Below are 19722 nucleotides of genomic sequence, written 5' to 3' on the forward strand. Positions count from 1 at the left end.
AGACCTAACGTCAAAGTATAGACTCTAAATCCTTCCTCACATGGATCGTAACGCAGAGTTCAAGAGATGGAAGGCACAGGGTCTGAGCAAAGCCGACCTCAGCCGAAAGGGCAGTGTGGATGAGGATGTGGTAGAACTTGTGCAGCTCCTGAATGGGCGAGAACAGTACTTCACCACGAGTTCCTGCGCTGGGCGCATCATCCTCCTAGATGGGGTGAGGCCGTTTTTTGTCCTTTCAGTGCCCACTCTGTGGTGTGCAACACCAGAGTCCTGTGCCCACCTGAACAACACCCCAGTCCGAACACCCCAGTCCAGCCTGTGTTTGTCCTTCTGATGGGTAGTCTCGGCTTCTTTATGAAACTTACAGGTTGAATTAAACCATTGCTTCTAACACGTTAATGTGTCTATTAATCATTGGGAGCTTTTTTAGAATACAGATTCTGATTCAGTAATTCTTGGGTTGGGCTGATATTATGCATTTCTAACAAGGCCCCAAGGGATGAGGAAACTGGTGGCCTGGGAATGATCTTGAGTTGCAAAGGTTAGAGAATTTGATTCTGAATATTAGGGGGAATTTAAAGACTTTTCCAGCTGGGCGAGGCTCCTTTTCTCTTCAATCGCCCTATCAAATCATTGTTAACTACTTTATAGAACGTCTCCAGGGTTAAGGAGTTTACTGCCTCCTGGTGGCCAAATCCCTTATTACAGCTCTGGGAATTTTTACGTTAAGCCGAGTACAATAGAATATTTGGTATGGTGTAGTCTGAGATAGTGGTCAAGCCCACAGGCTTTGGAGTGATAACTGCTTAGATTTTAAACCAGTCATGGGACTTATTGGCTTTGTGACTTTAGAAGATTACCTAAACTCAGCCCCTCCCTGTTCCATGAACTGAGAATAATAGAGTATTTGCTTCATAGGGATTCTGTGTAAAAGAAATAGGATAATTTGAAATGTTTAGTTAGCATCATGTCTGTCCCATGTTAAGTGCACCGTAAAAGTTAGCTCCATGTTAATTTTAGCGTTAGGACTAAATTCAGAGCACGAAAGACAGCACATTCATAAGCTCATTCTTTAGATCCCTCATTCACTGATAATTTGCTGATCTCCCAGGTTAGGAGGGCCTGTAGTGGCACTCTAGCTGGGCTTACTCTCTTCCACCATTTCTACTACACTGTTTTACCTAAATTTCTGCAGTGTTTTTCTAACAGGTCACTGATCTACTACCTTAGACCCCAAACTACGTTACGTACTGTTAACAGATTTACTTTCCTAAAGACAACTCTGTGTGTCACTCATCTATGCTAAAATCTTTTATTACACATTTTTCACCATCAGAAAATCCGAACCCCTACCCTAGTATACTTTTCAACCCTTCTGCTGCTCCCTTATTTTCTGCTACTTCTCTTCATGTTTATCTGTTTACTAAAACTGAACTGTCCTTTCTCAGATTTACCAGCCTTTGCCTTTTTCATGTTTGTTTTTCCTGAAATGTTTTCCCCCATCTCTGTGTGTTTGAGATGTGACTCCAAAAACTCCCCTCTCCCATCTGAACACAAGCATACACACCCACTTGTAAGTAATGACTGCTTCTCCTGAACTGCCTTAGGATTTTTTCAGAACCTCTTTTCATTCTATGTAGATTATTTATTTTCACTTAGCCTTATTTCAGGAAGGAATTGCATTGAATTACAGAAAAGCAGTAGAGGAAGAAAAATAAAAAGTGGGGAAATGAAGGTGAAGGGAGTATAAATAAGATGAAGCTAGAAATGGCATTAGTTACCAAACATGCCCCCATATTCTATAAATTTTCTAGAGGTGGGCCACACATTTGACTCTTAAGATTTACAGCAGCCAGCATAAGATCAGATAAATGTCACTCAATGAAAGCAAACCAGTTATTCAGGACAAGCAGAGCTTTTCTGCTTTTCAAAGCCAGAGAGTCAAGTCTCCTGTGTACCCATTGTAAAAATAGTTACTTTGTAGAAGTATAGTGATTTACAAGTACTTGTGGTTTACTGCATTCTCTTTCCAAGAGGGTAGGATCTGTTTATACCCAAAGAATCTAATGAACTTTAAAAATAAACATTCCCCAGTTAATAAACAAACAAACAAAAAAATCTGATGTTTAGGTATTTGCCTTCTTTAAACTTTGACCTTGCAGTCCTAGCTCTGCCCTTTGGGACTACATATAAAGTCTAATCCACATGTTACAAATATATGCCTCTAGAGGCTAGAGACATAAGGGTATGAACAGCTGAGGTGTCAGTAAAAAGTAGTAAGCCCTGTGTGGGATTGGTACAGTGCTTTCTTAACAAAAGGAGTTCAAGTTGTTTTTTTGTTATTTGTTTTTTTAATATTGTACAAGTCAAATAAAACAGCTAGACTAGAGTACAACTCAGGGCTGCTAGTGTACAACCTCTTAGAATAATCCCTTTTCTCCTGACAAAATCATGACCATATTTCAGAAAATATTAAGTTTTTATGATAAACAATTTATTTTCTTTCTATCTCAGCTAATTTGGTTTCATTTTTGTTTTGGGTTAACTTTACCCAAAGCCTATTGAATTGTTCTCAGTAATGCTTAAAATTACCACTTGGGATTATTCACCTAAGAAAGCTTAGAATTATGCTATGCATTGTATTTGTTGTTTTTATAAATATGATAGAATTAAATTATGTTTATTATTTTTTTATTTTAGAATATAAATGGTTTTGAGGTTCAAAAGCAAAACTGTTGCTGGCTACTGGTCACACACAAACCTTGTGTAAAAGATGATGTGGTAAGTTTTTATATATAAATTTATATATAAACTTTTAAAATTTATTTATTTATTTACAGAGAGAACACACAAGCAGGGGAGAAGGGCAGAGGGAGAGAGAGAGAATCACAGGCAGGCTCCACACTTAGCGTTGAGTCTGACCTGGGGCTTGAGCCCACGGCCCTGGGATGATGACCTGAGCCGAAATCAAGGGTCTGATGCTCAACCAACCGAGCTATCCAGGCGCCCCTAGAAATAAACTTTTAATTCACAGTCACATCAAATAAAGAACATAGAACACTAGAGGTAGATTTATGTACACAGTCATAATGACTGAAGATGAGAGAGCCTGAAGAGAATTCATTACAGTGGCTTTTTGATTTGTAGAGATAAAAGTATGTATACATGTGTGTGTGTGTGTATATATATACACACACACACACACACACATATATGTATATATACACACATACATACATATGCATTACTTGTATATACATATATATACATATACATATATGTATGCATTACTCATATACATGTATATAATTATGTATGCATTCCTCTTGGACATAGAGAGTTTATGGATATTGGACACATAGATCAAAAATACAGGAATATCAGTTCTACCATTTGATGACTTTGTAGCATGGAACAAATTATAGGAGAAAAGAGCTGAGTGAAAGGGATTAATACTATCTGTATATTACCAGCATACTGATATAAATAAATTATACATTACTGGAGTGCCTGGATGGCTCTGTTGATTGAGCATCTGACTTCAGCTCAGGTCATGATCGCGCAGTTCATGCATTTGAGCCCCATGTCATGCTCTGTGCTGACAGCTCAGAGCCTAGAACCTGCTTCAGATTCTGTGTCTCCCTCTCTATCTATGCTCCCCTGCTCACGTTCTGTCTCTGTCTCAACAATAAACAGACATTAAAAAAAATAAATTATACATTACTTATCTGGATTGCTTCTGGAAAATCTTCCCATCTGTGCTGAGTTAGTTTCCTAAATTAAAATGTTTAGATGAAGTTCATATGTTTCTATTAGGTACTTTACCTTATGTGTTTATATTCTCACATGTTGTCTTCAGGGTGCTCACTCAGTCTCCATCTCCTTCTTTGGGTCCTGGTTCTTTCTGCATATCTACCCTTATTCTTTTTTGCTGCAGATAAGCTTTTGCGGGAAAGTTAGCTGCCGGCACGCCGTGCAGAAAAAGACTCTTGCTAATATCCAGGTGTCATTCCCAGAGGAGTCTGACTCCCCTTGCTTGGGCATGTTCGCCCCTTAGATCAAGTATTTTTGCCAATAGAATGAAATGCTATCCTTGATCAGTCCTGGGCACTCGGCATCTCTGATATTATGATAGCAGCAGTCATAGTGTTAGGATCATGATTGACAGTCCCACTGGAATCAAATGGGATGAAGAAGAGAGGATACTGCCCAGGGATACTGGATGGACAGAAATAACAACTGCCTTGTATAAATTCTAGTTCAGACATACATGTGTCTCAAATGTCAGTCTCACAACAAAGCATTTAAAGAGCACATTCATAACTTATTCCTTAATGAAAATCTGTTATGGAATTAAATAGAATAGTAGTTTACAGTCCAAGTAATGGTTGGAAAGAATGACACAAAATGTTTATGGGAGAATTAGAAATCAGGTCTTTTATTTTTTATTAAAAAAAAATTTTTTAATGTTTATTTGTTTAGAGAGAGACAGAACACAAGTTGGGGAGGGGCAGAGAGAGAGGGAGAAACACAGAATCCAAAGCAGTCTCTGGGCTCTGAGCTGTCAGCACAGAGCCCAACACAGGGCTCGAACCCACAAACTGCAAGATCATGACCTGAGCCAAAGTCGGATGCTTAACCAACTGACCCACCCAAGTGCCCCAGAAATCAGGTCTTTTAAAATAATAAGCAGATTAATCAGTTTTTGGAGATGGAGGACCAAAAAAGCAGAGTAAAAAGTTATTGCAGAAAAAGGTTGCTGGATGAGTCTGAATGTTTCTGGGAAAAACTGAAGTTGCATATGATAAAGGGTCACCAAAGAACAGAATCATATTTTTGTGTCCTATTGCTAACATTTTTCATTTATTTAGATTGTAGCTCTGAAGAAAGCAAATGGTGATGCCATTTTGAAATTTGAACCACTTATTCTTCATGTGCAGTGTCGACAGTTACAGGATGCACAGATTCTGGTAAATTTTTATGATTATACTTGAATTAATAGGTATGTGGGTAGATTTAATTTTAAAATTTAAATCTACCAAAAAAAACCACAATGCAATGTTAGTTTAATTAACTAGTTTTTAAATTTAATTATAGATTTGGGGTTATATATGTTTCTTCAGTTTATGTAGAGCTAAATAATCAGAGTTTATCTGATTAGCCAGATTATCGGAATTTAAACAATTTCTTTTCTTACAGCATTCAGTGGCAATAGATTCTGGTTTCAGGAACTCTGGCATAACTGTGGGAAAGAGAGGAAAGACTATGTTGGTAAGATAACTTTTGGCAAAAAGCAATTCTTTGGGCACAAAGTGACTCAGATTATAGAATAACCTCATTAGATTCTAGCCTTTAGTCTCTCCTTACTCAAATCTTCTTGCCATGCCCTTGCCCAGAAAGCTTCAGTACCTTACTCTTTGCTACAGAGCAGAGTCCAGAGTTCTTAGATTTGCATCTGAGATCCTATACTATCTTCCTCTATTTATTTTCAACCAGATTCTCTGTGCCCTCCTCACCATAGTCAAGGCTCAATTTAATAAGTACTATGATATAGTGGAAAGATTCATAGGCAGAGGGTCTATAAAGAGGGTCTACATGGGTATTGGTGGCACCACAGCTGTTCTGTATTAGCTTGGGCAAGCTCCTTAATCCCTTAGGATCTGAATTTTCTTAGCCATATTATGGGTCCAGCAAACTACTGCCCTGGGACCAAGTCCAGTCCACAGGAGGTCAGATCCCACTACTCCCACTTGATAAGTTTTTGTCTAAAGTTGCTTTTGTGTTACAGTGGTAAAACTGAGTAGTAATGACAGATATTTTATGGCCACAAAGTCAGAAATATATACTATCTATCCTTTTATAGAAAAAGTTTACCAACCCCGGACTAGATGATCTTTAAAGACCTTTCTATGCCCCCAGCCTCTGAGTCCTTTTCCTGGCCAAGCCAATTCCTAGCGATTTTGCTGTGTTTCCTGTAGCATTTACTATTTGTAATGGCATGCATTCTTTGCTTTTGAACTATTTCAGGTTTTCCTCCATTCTAGCTCCCTAGACTTTCCTATTTTTCGATTTTAACAAATTGCCCATTCTGCAAATAGAGATGGCGTACAAAAGAAGACATCTATAAAAAAAAGCATGACTAAATAGAAAGTCAGAGTCCACAGTACTGGTTTGTGTCCCACCCTGTCTCCTTCCCCTACACTGCATCTGGTAGCCCAAGCAAGAACAGAGTTGTTCTTTCACTTTCCTTTCATTTGTCTTCCATATTCAATTAATTACAAGTCCTATCACATCCACGTCTAATTTCTTACACCCGACCCCACCTGTTCAAGCCCCTTGTTACTGCCCCTACATAAGTCCTCATGGTCCCACACCTCAGTCTCCTGACTGGTCTTCCTGCTATCCATCTTCTCCGTCAATCACCCTGAGCCATTACTATCAGAATCCCCCGTTTTAAAAAGTCAGGGTCTCCATATATTTCCCCTGGTATTCAAGGCTTTACCCAAACTGTTTTCCATCGATCTTCTTTATGCTCATCTTCTGCTAGCATACTTCTGTTCCAGCCAGATAGAAAACTATCTGTTGTTTCCCAAATGTATCATGCTCTTTCATGTCTCCATGACTATAGATAAGTCGTTCTCTTGCTGGAATACCCCTTGCCTCCATTTTTATGTGTGGTGAAATTGCATTTATCCTTCAAAATCCCAACTCAAATGCTACCTTTCCCATGAAGCCGAGGCCTCAGACTCAATTAGTTGCTCCTTTTCTATATTTCCTTAGCATCGTGTGTATGGGTATATGTACACGCATGGGCATATTGCACACATACGTGCATGTGTCTCTCCTGTCATAGCACATGAAACATCGTAGATGCTCTTTTGTAAAAGTCTATTGAGAGAATTTTTATTTCTCATAATAGTTTTTGCTGCTGTTCTTAACCTATTTCCATTGTTTGGATTTACTTGGCACATGCTGACTATTTCATCAACAGGTTTGCTAAGATTGGCAACCCTCAAGCCTGGAAAAAGCAGCCACTTTGTGAGATAGGACAGGCTTGTTTTTTTCTTATAACCACACTCTGCTCAAGCAGCACTAAGAGGCTCTTCCGCATCCAGTCCATTTTGATTTTCCCTTGAAGCTGCTGTTGAGATTTCATTAATTTCTTTTCTTTAAATAGGGCATTAAGTCTTACTAAGCTTTAGTGAGACTGAAACTGTTAAAGTGATTGGATTCTTGGATATTATCTGCTTTTCTGAAAAACAATGTGTAGAATGACTTTCTTCAGAAATAACTTTATGTGTTGGGAAAATCTATTTAATCTCCTTTCATTCAATTGTGTTTAGCTAAAGTATATTAAAGCATAAACTTAAATCCTGTAATGGAACCCAACTATCTTTAAACACTGCCCTGACTGGGACTTTTCTTTAGTTATCTTCAGTGTCTCTAGTATATAAATCATTGTATCTAAATTGTTTGTCCTTGTAGGCTATCCGGAGCACGCATGGCTTAGAAGTTCCATTAAGCCATAAAGGAAAACTGATGGTGACTGAGGAATATATCGACTTCCTGTTAAAGATAGCAAATCAAAAAATGGAGGAAAACAAGAAGAGAATTGAAAGGTATATTAATTGGATAGTTCCATGTTACTCTTATATATCTAGGTCATCTTTGAAAACATTGATACATACCATCTTCAGTTTATACTCCCAACTACTTTTCTATTTGTAGCCTTATCACAGATAATAAAAAAAAATGATCAAAGTAATAGATGAGAGTAGCCCAGACTGTAATGGATACTAAATAGAGCATAAAGGGGAGGCTCCATGGAGGGCAGTGGGACATGACTGCCAGCAACATGCATAAAGGTGAGAAGCATAATCACTCAGGTAAGAGAGCCCAACAGCGAAAGGGACCATAACTGATCAACTTGAAGGCAGCCAGGGAAGAGGTACACACTGCCCCCTGGATGTGTTCTACTGGAGATTACCTACAATCTCCTTTTGAGGAAAGCGATCTGGTTAATTTTAGTCTGATAAATATTTTACATATTTGGCTGGTTCTTAGGGATTAAATCTAGAATTGCCATAATTGTTCCAGTGGGAAGGATTATGGCTATCAATTCACATCGTTATACTTTTCTTCTTCTTAAACTTTACCTCCTGGTAAGTAAAACTCTTACATTACTTTCTTCTCAACTTTTTCCTAAAAACCGAGTTTTTGACATAAAGCAGTGACTATGATGCTGCTTTTCTTATATGAAGGTAATGCCACTGAACTACCATCAGCAAAATGTATACTTCTGAGTTATTCAAGGAGTGATGGTCAACTTCTTGTCGTTTGGAATTTCCTTTTTCTCTTCTCCTTGGTTACCTCACAACCGGTCAATCCTTGCCCAAGTAATTCTTAAGTCATTCTTCTCTCCCCATCTGTACTGTCACTTTCCTTATTCAAGACCATTGCAATATAGCCTTGTTAGCTGGTCTCGTAGTAGCATGCTTCTAATGTGTCTCTCTGCTAAGCCATTCTCTGTTATCACCCTCAGAATCCTGACTGCAGGGGCACTTGTGTGGCTTAGTCAGTTAAGTGTCTGACTTCTGCTCAAGTCATGATGTCATGGTTCGTGTGTTACAGCCCCACATCAGTCTCTGCACTGACACCTCAGAGCCTGCTTGGGATTCTCTCTCTTCCCCTCTCCCCTTATTCTCCCTCTCCCTCTCTCTCTCTCTCTCTCTTTCTCTCAAAATAAATAAATTTTTTAAAAAGTTAAAAGAATCCTGACTAAAATGCAAAGGAATCTTATTGTTCAACTTGCCTGTGTAACATTCTTTAATACCTACAGTTTCCTTCTCACCCCCTTTGGAGAAGCTAAGGCTACAGGTGCCAATGGTAGCAGTGTAGGATGGTGGAAAGAGAGAGAATTTGGACCCAGAGGCAGAGCTGAGTTTGATTCCAGGTTCTACCACAATTTACTCAACTCGCTTGGCTTAATTTTTCTTGTGTCTAACTTGGGAGAAATACTTGTCTTAAAAAACAGTTTTAGTATACATTAAATAGCATATGTAAAATGACCAGCCCTATCCATGTCATGTCATGGATTCTCAGGATAGAGTAGTGCTTTTCTTTCTTCACGGACACATATAGAAAATAAACCTACAGTCACATCACTACCACCATCCAGGCTTTCTCAACCAGAGCTCCTCATTTGAACCATAGAATTCACAAAATTATTCAAGTGACTGTTTCTCATTTCTCTCAACAATGGTATACATCTTCCATCCTAGATACGTTGGAGAGAACTTAAGTCATTATGTACAGTGGATGTCTTAGGGCATTAGAGCTTAATTTTCTGGTGTAACCCTGGTTGAAAAAAGCAGAGGGGTTACCTGGCTTTGAGCAAACATTCTAAATGAAGTGATAATTTCAAGTAAGTACTGAAGAGCACCCAGCCACTTGAGCAGACTACAGAGTTTGAACTACATGCAGGTACTTATTGGTACCATTCCAAAAGTTTACTACTTTTCTTAGATCGTATTCCAGTGAGACTCTTTGCTAAAACATAGGAAGTAACAAATCAGTTTCTCTGTTTCCTTACTTGAATTTCAACAAGATTATAAATATAGCCCAAGAGCAACTAACTATACACCTGGTGAAGTTAATTGAGCCACGTTCACCAACTATAAAATCAAATTATACTTTAAATCCATTGACTCGGAAATATGTTTTGAGATTATAGTGTGCATGCTGCTATCAAGAGAGCCATGCTCATCATATGAAATCAGTGAAAAATTACAGAAGGGTAAAAAGTGTCTCAAGATACTGATTAGAAGATTACATGTGAATTCAGAAAGGGGGAACAAATTAGAGAGTTCCTGTGGGAACAGCTGTACATCCAACCAAAGGCAGAGAAAAGTCACCCTTCTGATGTTGAAAAGTGAAAAAATAATAAACACTGGAGGTGATAAGTCATGCAATCAGATAGAGTACTAAAATTGGTTTGTCGTAGGACCAAAGTTTCACAATTCAAATGACTATAGTAGAATTTTTATAAGTCAAATCCTAATGAGTAACATTTCAGCAATAAGAAATGATCTAGAAATGCGAAAATTAAAGTTAACAGGTAAAATGTTCTTAATATAAAAAAGGTCTTGTTTGTGTAAAACAGTTCCCCAGCCCACTTCTTAGTGGAAAGAGTAAGATACATTCATACATAATGGTTTCTAGGCAAAAAATACCAAGTTTGGAGATCTATTTACTACTAATTACAAGAGGAAGGCTATCTTTGGATCTATTAATAAGAGATCAAGACTGACTTGGGTCAGATGAAACCACATTTGGCTATGAGTACAATGAAGTTAGTCGTGTTCTTCTCTTCACCAACTGTGTAGTAAGAAAATGCTAAATATAGAGTAAAAGGGCTGAGTACATTGGCATATAATACTGTTGATAAAGCAAATTGGAGAGAAAAAGTAAATGAATCTATATCCGATGGTTGGTTGTTTTTTTTTTTTTAACTTTTCTTTTTTTATGGTAAAATATATGTACATAAAATTGACCATTTAAACTGTACATTTCGATGACATTAAGTACATTCACATTGTTACTCAGCCACTACCATCAACACTATCCATCTTCAGAACCTTTTCATCATCCTAAACGGAAATTCTGTACCCATTAAACAATAAATCCCCATTCCCTAGAATCCCAGCCCCTAGTAACCACTATTCTATTTTCTATTACTATGAATTTGACTCTTCTAGGTACCTCACATAAGTGGAATCATACAATATCTGTCTTTTTATGTCTGGCTTATTTCACTTAGTATACTGTCTTCAGAGTGTATCCATGTTGTAGCAGGTATCACAATTTCATTTCTTTTTAAGGCTAAGTAATATTCCAATATATTTATATACCACATTTTATATATCCATTCATTCATCAGTGGATGTTTGGGATTTTTCTGCCTTTAAGCTATTGCGAATAATGCTGCTATCAACATATTTGTACAAATATCCAAGTCCCGACTTTCAGTTCTTTTGGGTATAGACCCAGAAGTAGAATTGTGGGATCATATGGTAGTTCCAGGTTTAATTTTTTGAAGAATTGCTATGCCGTTTTCCACCGGAGCTGCACTGTCTTATATTCCCACCAGCAATGCACAAGGGTTCCTTTCCTTGCCAACACTTGTTGTCTGTGTGTGTGTGTGTGTGGGTGTGTGTTTAATAATGTCCATCCTGATAGGTGTGAGGTGATGTCTGTGTGGTTTTGATTTGCATTACCCTGATGTTAGTGACATTGAGCATGTCTTCATATACCTATTGGCAAGAAATTCTCTTATATCACTTTGCTCCTTTCCTTCCTGTTTGTGGTGCTCCTTCTCAGCTTCCTTCTGGATTTCCCTTATTAATCTACCTGGTGGTTAAGTATTACTATTCTCTAACACACTGCCCTTGGCCCATTGCTTCAGCTACTTCCCCATATAAATGGTAGGTCTTCCAAATTTCTCCCCAAGTCCTGAGCCTATATATACAATACACTTTTGAACATATCTAACTAGAATACTCACTCTATCAGCTTTTCTTTATTATCTTTCTTATCCTAGTCTCAACCCCATAGCCATTGCCTTCATTCACGTTCGTTTACCAGCATTATTTACCATTTACCAGTTATTATTTACCAATATTATTTACCAGTATTTATTTACTATAATTTATCAGTATTATTACCACTCAGGGCAAAACAGAAATGTGAACTGTGTTGAATTACAATTATTTACTTGTACGTATGTCCTTTTTTTCCACTACAATGTGGTCACATTGGAAATAGGACTGACTTCTCCCTGTCACCAACCCCCCCCTCCACGCACACACACGCGTGCGCACTTTAAATACTCTTATCCTAAAACCTTACATAGTGTCCAGCTCATAGTGGAAAACCATACATGTGTATTGAATTAATAACAGACAATAAAAGAACTTAAAAGTTAACACGTTAAGTGTTCCCCAAAGGCAAAGACCGTTTCTTATTTTCTGAATATCTGGCATCAGAATAGTGGTTAATAAATATTTGCTAAATTCATTAACTGACTTTTTCCATCAACAGTGCTACTTACAAGGCTTCAGAGCCTTAGATGATTATTCTGGAAGATGTGTAGGATGGCTTACAGATAGGGCGAGCAGGTGTAGGCTCTTGCTACAGAGTCCTGGTGAGAAGTTAATAGGACCCTAAATAGCAAGATGAATGGGAGCGATAGTGCAGAGTGTAAACTGAACATGGAGACAGACTAGAAATGGGGGTAGAGAGAAGGAAGAGGCAAGGATAACAGAGGTCTTAGACTCCCTACTGTTGCTAGTCTTATTTTTAAAATGGAATTAAAGCAAGTAAATAACTTGCACGTTTCCCTAGGTACTTCAGTCAAAAGAAGTAAATAATATAAAGTGAACACACACACTTTATTTTTGCATAGTTCCCCCTGGATATTCCCTCCCCTCCTTTTTTTCCTTTCCCATACCTAGTCCACTTCTGTCCATTCTTACTATTCAGCCCTGGCATTGGGTTTTTTTTCCAAGGAGCGTTCCATGATCTCACTCAAAGCAGAGTACTGCCAGTGTGCCCCAACTTTGTCCTGTCTTTTTTCATGGCATGCTGAATGTGTCTTACCAGTTCTGCAGTCCCTTAAACCCTGAGCTCCCTGAGGGCACAACTGGGTCTCTTACTTCTTTTCCCAGCACCTGGCACAGGCAATGTTCACATGCCTGTTTTTTAAATAAAAATGCTTGAGTTTAATCCAGTTAAAATCTAAATACATTTTTATGAAAATAGCCACCTTTGTTATTTGTGAATAATGGAAGCCTAAAAGGTATGAAATTGTGTCCAGCTTTCATTAATTTTATGTTCCTATTTAAGAAATCAGAGAAATATCAGCGCTTTATTGCAAGTGGTCCTCTAACTGACCTGAAAAACAAGAATTCATTTTCCCAGGGCTGGTCTGAAAAATTCTGTCATGAAGAGAACTAAGTACAAGTTGCCCTGTGGCATGACAGTCTTGACTGCAGAAGTAGAGAAACTGAAGACATTTTGATTTTCTTAGGGGGTAGGGAAGACTGTTGCCTGTGCATACATTTCCTTTTATATCCTGAGCTCTTTTTGTTGCCTGTGAGAGCTGAGAAAATTGCACTTTGAGAATTGGGCTGTAGAATGCTGTGTAAAGGGGCATCATACGAGGGCAGAGCATGTAATTGCAAAACAAATTTCTGACTTATCGAGAGAGATAGTTTCCCAAAGAACTTTTTAAAAATTGTCTTAGAAAAGGAAAAGGAAAAAGTATTTGAAATATTTATTCTTGGCTTTCAGCACAAAGGGCCTTTGTTCCATTTCACCAGTTGTTTTTTGGTACCCCACGGATGTGGCTTTGAATTCTGAGGTTCTTTAATGGAAGATTAAAGTAAGGCACCTGTTCCTCTTTAGTTACTTTTTTTTTTATGTAATTGACAAGATATTTTACACAAGCTATTAATTCTCTGTGATCATAAAAGAGCAATTTAATCTTACCTTTAATTTTCTAGGAATGAAGTATAATCCGCAAAAAAAAAAAAAACACTTGGTTACCTGAGTCTAAAGTTCAGAGTTGGGTGGGAAATGGTAGAAAATGAACTTGCACATCATGGATAGCCTCTTATGATCAAATAAGGGTGATTCACACCATTTTGTGGTATGAATTTTTGGATTTATGTTTTATATAAAATGAATCATTCTACAGGGTCATTTTATTAAGCTATTCTAAATAGACAGTGTGGAAGATGAGAAGAAAACAAGTCATTGAAGTCACCCAAGATGATGGTAAGACCTGGAGAGAAAGATCATGCCAAGTATAGAAGTTTTCATGAATGTAAGGGACTGAACAAAATACCGGTAGATTGGCGTGAGGGGCAGATGAAGGAGTTTCGTCTGGTGAAGTGTTGGTGAGCCAGCTGAATTCTGACTTCACCTCAACTCTGTGTTAGGTAGGATATGGAAAGAATAAGCATCTCCACTTGAGAGGAATGCAGAGCAGATGGTGTCTTTGTGGGGGGACCAGATTTCAGTTAAGTAAGGATATAAGGGGTACATTAAATTAAAAGACTGTTACCATGGAACAGGACAGGGTCTAAAAAATTATACATCAGTTACTATTTTTCAATGCCTTTTGCTGTACCTCCTACTATACTGTTTTTCCTTGTACTATACCTCTGTCTTTGAGATTGATTTATTAATTGAAGAAATATCTATTGAGTACCTATTACTTGCCAATCATGGTGTTGGGTATCAAGGTATACAGTGGTAAGTACATAGTACTTGAAATACGGACAGGATATGTAGCATTCATGTTAGGTATGTATTAGAATTATGTGGAATGTTTGGAAACAGGTGAATACATCTTGGGTTTTTTAGGGCAGTTTAGAGCCTTTGCAAGTAGAACTTAACCTGTTCGTTGAATTTAAGATAGAAGAAAATTGGTCCAAATAGCCATCTATCGTATAGGTCTCAAAATTCCCTGTCACAGTTTGCCGTTATAATAGAATGTAAAGTGTGATGAGATCCCCACAATGGCAAGGGAATTCTGAGCTTCCAGAGTACTCTAATTTGGGACCTACTATAACACATCCATATTCACCTTTTTGTTCAGCATTTATTATTTGTTCACTTATTTGGCATATTTTTCCCAAGTGTGTCAGCATCGCACTACATTTTAAGAATATTAACAGAAAACAAGATAGATGGGGTCGTTGATCTCATAGAGTTTATATTCTGTAAAAATAGTCATATTGAGAATTTACTTTGTGCCAGGCACTGTGCTAGGTACTTACATATATAACCTGTAACCTCCTGACAACTTAGCTTGGTACGAGATAATACCCACTTTTATAAATGAGGAAATCGAAACTCAGTAAAGTTGGAATTAGCCTGGCTTAGCTTTCCCAGTGGAACACATCTGAAGCACATGCAACACACCATGCCACCTCTCTGCCTTTCCACATATGCGGAAGGCTACTGTGTGAGGCAGAGCATTGTATTAGGTGCTAACACGGAAGAAGAAAAGACATGAAGAAAAATTTTCAAGGAGCTAACAGTTTGTTGTACCACAAAGTTAACACTAACATGGAAGTAGGAAAATGAGGAAAGGAAAAGAATAATTTATATTTAAAAAATTAAGATAGCTAATAAGCAGATGAAAAACAAACAAACAAACAAAAAATAATGGGACATTGTTGTCACCTATCAAAGTAAAGTATGTTTTTAATGGTAATATTCAATATTTGAGTGAAGTGGTCTGTCAAGTATTGCTATTAGAAGCATATTTTGGCAGGGGGGGTGCCTGGTGGCTCAGTTGGTTAAGTGTCCAATGTCAGCTCAGGTCATAATCTTGCAGTCCTGTGAGTTCAAGCCTCGTGTCGGGCTCTGTGCTGGCAGCTCGGAGCCTGGAGCCTGCTTCAGATTCTGTGTCTCCCTCTCTCTCTCTGCTCCTCCCCAGCTCGCACTCTGTCTCTCTCTCTCAAAAATAAACATTAGAAAACATTTAAAAAGAAAAAAGAAGCATATTTTTTTGAACACCTATTCTGGAAAACAAGTAGTATTTATCAAGAGCTTTACCGTTTATACCCTTTAACCAGGTAATTACATTTCTAGGGGTCTGCCTTAAATAGACAGCTAGAAACTCAGGTCACGTTATTTTTGAAAATGTTTGTCACACTGTTGTTTGTATTAGGGAAAGTTTGAAAATTAATTAAGGCCAATCTAGATGACATAATGTTATACTATCATTAAAAAGTGTTATTCTGTAGTTTATTTGATGATATAGAAAAATTTTTCAATAAATATATAACAGAAAATGTAAAATTTTATATATAAAAATTCTGTAAAATACAGTAGATATATGGGTGCATGCATAAGTACATTAATTTAGAATATATTAATAAACTGGAAAGAATTAAAATATTGACAAGTTATTTCTAGGTAGTTATATAGAGGTAATCTGTATTTGTAACCTCATATATTTGCCAAATTTTCGAAAATGAGATTTTATTACATTTGTGATTTTTTATAAAGGAAAATAGTATCTGCTCTGTTTTTACCTTCTTTGTTTGACTCCTACACGTGGAATAGAATTTGAGGTAGAATACCAGTTGTCAAGAGGTGATTCCAACCAATTTTTAGGAGTGTTCTTAAAAAACTGAAAACACATTTCCTAATTAAATGATCATACCAAAAAGCAAGAAGCATATTATTTCCCTAACTCATTTTATATTTTAAGGTTAATACAAAACATAAAATTTATATAACTTATAAGTTCTAGATGTATTTCATTCATGCTATTTCAGAACATAGATATAACAATAGTATTTATTTCTTTATAGGTTTTACAACTGCCTACAACATGCTTTGGAAAAAGAAACTATTACTAACTCACATCCCAAAGAGAAAATCAAAGACAAAAATAATTCATCATATACTCATCAGAAAAAAAGAAACCCAGAAGCATGTGGCAAATGTATTGAAGAAAATGATAAAGAACTTGAAAATGATGATGATCCAGGAATCAGTGTTACTATCTTCCCTGAAGATTACTAAGATTGGGTCTTGGTAGTGTAATGTTTCTAATAGATATTCCAAAGCTGCTCTTTATAAGAGTATTTTAGTTTCTTGAGCATATGAGCCACTCAGAAAAGCAAGATTTATTCTTTCTCTGTATTTTAGAGAAATCCCTAACTTTTAAAAATAGCTGTGTATAATATTTGCTTATTAAATACCATCTGTTTTAGTCACATAGAGATTTCCTTGCAAAAATAAAATTGACTGGGGCACCTGGTTGGCTCAGGCAGAGGAGCATAGGATTCTCCATTGTGGGGTCATGGGTCTGAGCCCCACGTTGGGCATAGAGATTAAAAATAAAATCTTTTATGGGGCTCTTGGGTGGCGCAGTCGGTTAAGCGTCCGACTTCAGCCAGGTCACGATCTCGCGGTCCGTGAGTTCGAGCCCCGCGTCAGGCTCGGGGCTGATGGCTCGGAGCCTGGAGCCTGTTTCCGATTCTGTGTCTCCCTCTCTCTCTGCACCTCCCCCGTTCATGCTCTGTCTCTCTCTGTCCCAAAAATAAATAAAAACATTGAAAAAAATTTTTTTTGTTTCCGATTCTGTGTCTCCCTCTCTCTCTGCCCCTCCCCCGTTCATGCTCTGTCTCTCTCTGTCCCAAAAATAAATAAACGTTGAAAAAAAAAATTAAAAAAAAAAATAAAATAAAAAAAAAATAAAATGAAGATCCTTCATACCATATTTTCAGAAAGTATCAAATTGTAAATTTTATATTTAAAGAGAAATTACTAGTTAGTCATAGGACTAAGGATAAAATTAACCAGAATATCAAGAAAAAAATTATACAACGTAGTAAACATTGTGATTTTGCCATTTCTTAGTATTTTTATAATTTAAGTTTTCATGTAAATATGTTTATATTTGCATCTCAGATGCTTACCTTCTGAGATCTGATTTTGTACTTGTATTTTTAAAATAGGTAGACTTCATAAACATCTATTATCCTCTAAGTAAATGCATCATGGATAATGGCTAAGGAGCTTTAAAGTTATTGAGAGATTTTTTCTTTGACCTTCATAATAAGATACCAATATTTACTTTTCCTAATTTCTTTTAGCATCCCTACAACATTTAGGAAGTCTTCCAACACAATCTTCTCTTTCATTGTTCCAGAAAGAAGCTCCTTGGAGTCCTCAATCTCCTTGCCATCCTGCAGCATTTGGTGCTGTTAATTATTCTTTTAAAAAAAATTTTTTTTTCTACATTTATTTATTTTTGAGGGAATGAGACAAAGCACTAGCAGGGGAGGTGCAGAGAGATGAAAGCGACAAAGAATCTGAAACAGGCTCCAGGCTCTGAGCAAGAGTTCAGCACAGAGCCCGATGCGGGGCTCAAACCCACGAGCCATGAGATCATCACCTGAGCCAAAGCTGGACACTCAACCGACCGAGCCACCCAGGTGCCCCAATGCTGCTGTTAATCATTCTTGCATCCATGGGCATCCCGAACACCTTCTTCTCAATCATTTTCCTGATGAGGGTGAATCCTTCTCAGTTCTTTTTTTCTAAAACCCTTCAACAGTTTTCAATATTCACTGCACCTTAGAATCATCTTCAGAACTTTGGAAAACTACAGAAAGGATCTGAGACTCTCCAGGGAGGGACAGTAAGCATGTGTACTTTTTTTTAAGCTACCAAATTGTTCTCTAATTGTAAACCAAAGGGCAATAACGTGTAGGCATTCCTTATTTCTGCCTTTGCCTTTCTTGCGTTTCTCTCTTCACCCCAGCCATCTCATACATTCCAGCAGCTCTGACCTCAGACAATGACTCCTAACTCCTGCCCTGATCTGTCTGCTAAGCCCCAGCTAACTGCTGGGCTTCTCCCGTATAGCTGTTACTTTCTAAGTTTTCTCTCCTTACAAGGTTTCCTGGTTCTTTGGCTAGAGAGAGCAGGCTTTTACTGGGATTTTATTTATTTTTTTTTTCTGAGCCCATTGGCATTTCTGGGCTCTGGCTTTTCCAGTTCCCAGTCTGGGATATGTGGGGTAAGAAGAAAACCCAGAGCACTTACCACTGTTGTTCTTTAGGTCCCGAGATCCCTAGCTGGTCCACCTTCCCCTCTTCACCTTTCAGTCTTCTTATGTTTGTTTTCTACACATGTCCAGAGTTTCTAGTTGCACTTAGCAGGAAGAAAATATATCTACTCCATCTTCCAGAATCAAAGTCTAATATATATTTTTTTTAATTATTGGTAATGTCACATTGTTGGGGGATTGTTGACACCTTTGGAATCTAATAGCCACAGTTCCCTTTATTTAGTGTTGTGCCCCATCTCCCAGCTTGTATGCTTTGCTGCTCTTGCTTTAGGCTTCTGGAGCCTATCCACTCTAAAATAAAGAAAAAGGCTGGAGTCTGTTTCCAATCCACCTCCCACCCTGCTGCACATATACACCCACTGTCTCATAGCCAATAATGACAAGTGCAGAGCTTCCAAAGGTAACTCTGTTGCCCAGAAATGGGATAAACTTGGACATGCATAAGCTCCCAGCAGCATCGGGCTGAGGCTGGGACTTCACCTGAATCCTATCATGTTTTTTCCATTTCCTTACCCGTTTCTCCTGGGAGAGCCTGCTTAATAAATCACTTGCACTAGCATGGTGTCTTCTGCGAGAACCTAACCTAAAACAGGTACTGTGATTACTTTGGATCTATTTTTTAAAGGGATAGCATACATTTATTATAAAGAGTTGATGTTTTACTATGTTAGAAATTATATCATTGGTAGTGATTAAAATTTACCACGTAAACATAATGCAAATAAACTTATGATGTTAAGTGTGTAATTTTATTTTTTTAATGTTTATTTATTTTTGACACAGAGAGAGAGACAGAGCATGAGTGGGGGAGAGGCAGAGAGAGAGGGAGACACAGAATCCGAAGCAGGTTCCAGGCTCCATGCTGCCAGCACAGAGCCCGACGCGGGGCTCGAACTCACAGACTGTGAGATCATGACCTGAGCCGAAGTCGGACACTCAACCTACTCAGCCACCCAGGCGCCCTAAGTGTGTAATTTTAAACATATTTTGGGGAAGTATCTGACCAACAGTTTTTGAGAATCACTTTTTTTCTTTTTTTTTTTTAAAGTAGGCTTCATACC

General features: G+C 37.7%; 1 protein-coding gene across 4 annotated transcripts; it reads left to right on the forward strand.

Annotated features, from left to right (window-relative positions):
- The first annotated feature begins 23 nt into the window (after positions 1-23).
- Positions 24-17839, forward strand: TYW3 (tRNA-yW synthesizing protein 3 homolog). 4 transcript variants are annotated; one of them, XM_030325154.1, is made up of 7 exons: positions 24-214; positions 2701-2781; positions 4872-4970; positions 5200-5271; positions 7486-7619; positions 16392-16617; positions 17738-17839. In XM_030325154.1, the coding sequence occupies exons 1-6, from the start codon at positions 41-43 to the stop codon at positions 16603-16605; spliced, it is 774 nt and encodes a 257-aa protein (XP_030181014.1). In that variant the 5' UTR covers positions 24-40; the 3' UTR covers positions 16606-16617; positions 17738-17839. The 4 variants fall into 4 exon arrangements, with proteins under 4 accessions (XP_030181014.1, XP_030181017.1, XP_030181013.1 ...); XM_030325157.1 differs by lacking the exon at positions 17738-17839 and adding an exon at positions 13351-13441 and having other exon boundaries at positions 16392-16481; XM_030325153.1 differs by lacking the exon at positions 17738-17839 and having other exon boundaries at positions 16392-16946.
- The last annotated feature ends 1883 nt before the right edge of the window (positions 17840-19722 follow it).

This window comes from Lynx canadensis, chromosome C1 (assembly GCF_007474595.2).
Source record: "Lynx canadensis isolate LIC74 chromosome C1, mLynCan4.pri.v2, whole genome shotgun sequence".
NCBI classification, from domain to species: Eukaryota; Metazoa; Chordata; class Mammalia; order Carnivora; family Felidae; genus Lynx; species Lynx canadensis.

Bases quoted from the DNA above. Each gene is read 5' to 3' on its own strand.
- TYW3 (XM_030325154.1), top strand. From the start codon at position 41: ATGGATCGTAACGCAGAGTTCAAGAGATGGAAGGCACAGGGTCTGAGC. The intron at 2,782-4,871 runs GTAAGTTTTTAT...TCATTTATTTAG, and splicing joins CTTGTGTAAAAGATGATGTG to ATTGTAGCTCTGAAGAAAGC. The intron at 5,272-7,485 runs GTAAGATAACTT...TTGTCCTTGTAG, and splicing joins AGAGAGGAAAGACTATGTTG to GCTATCCGGAGCACGCATGG.